Below are 730 nucleotides of genomic sequence, written 5' to 3' on the forward strand. Positions count from 1 at the left end.
TAAACATCTGATAATTATCCTTATGCAGAACAAGAGTTATATACCTTACCCTTTTGCATGATCATTTTCATTGGAGTTTTGCTTTTCTTATTTCTTGCAGTCTGCTGACAAACATTGTTATTTTCCTTGGTAGATTCAGCTTCAGTGACTACACATCTGACCTCAGGATGAACTGGTTTCCCATTTACCTCCTAAAAAATAAACATACAATTTTCATGTCTGTTGGCTGCCAGCAGATATGGACACATTTAAAAAAAATATTTCATCAATTTGCATCAAAATTAGTCAAGATGTCCATTGTCTTTCCTTCATATACATACCACTGCTTTGCTTTCTTTTCTCTCAGCTAGCATTTTTTGTCGAGCTGCCAAAATGTGTGCTCTAATGCCCCCTCCAGGCTTTGGCTTCAGTGCTGCTTTTGTTGCAACAGGCTTGGTGCCACAGATTTTTTTCTGAAAATAAACATATATAATTATAACACCTAAACACCACAATAATAACAGTATCTCAAAAAAGTATTGATGATGGTCATAATGATATACTACAATTTAAGTGTAAAATAAAGTGTATCTAATTACCTTCAGTATTTTGGCTTGTGGCTGAATCTCTGGTTTCTTCCAGTTATTGCTCTTTAGTTCAGACAGCTTACTGAACTTTTGCACTATATCTTGAATCTATCAGGAAATTTCAAGATATATATTTTCTCTAACCATACAGCATGTTCTTCAGA

General features: G+C 34.2%; 1 protein-coding gene across 1 annotated transcript in view; it reads right to left on the minus strand.

The window, feature by feature from the left end:
- The window catches only part of LOC119587188 (disks large-associated protein 5-like), a 13435-nt gene that overhangs the window by 6944 nt on the left and 5761 nt on the right, over positions 1-730 (minus strand). The window contains exons 4-6 of the mRNA XM_037935951.1: positions 579-674; positions 321-452; positions 50-191 (exon numbers count right to left, since the gene is read on the minus strand). Of these exons, the coding sequence (XP_037791879.1) occupies positions 50-191; positions 321-452; positions 579-674 (370 nt within the window). The remainder of the gene's footprint in view (positions 1-49; positions 192-320; positions 453-578; positions 675-730) is intronic.

Source organism: Penaeus monodon, chromosome 22 (genome assembly GCF_015228065.2).
Source record: "Penaeus monodon isolate SGIC_2016 chromosome 22, NSTDA_Pmon_1, whole genome shotgun sequence".
NCBI classification, from domain to species: Eukaryota; Metazoa; Arthropoda; class Malacostraca; order Decapoda; family Penaeidae; genus Penaeus; species Penaeus monodon.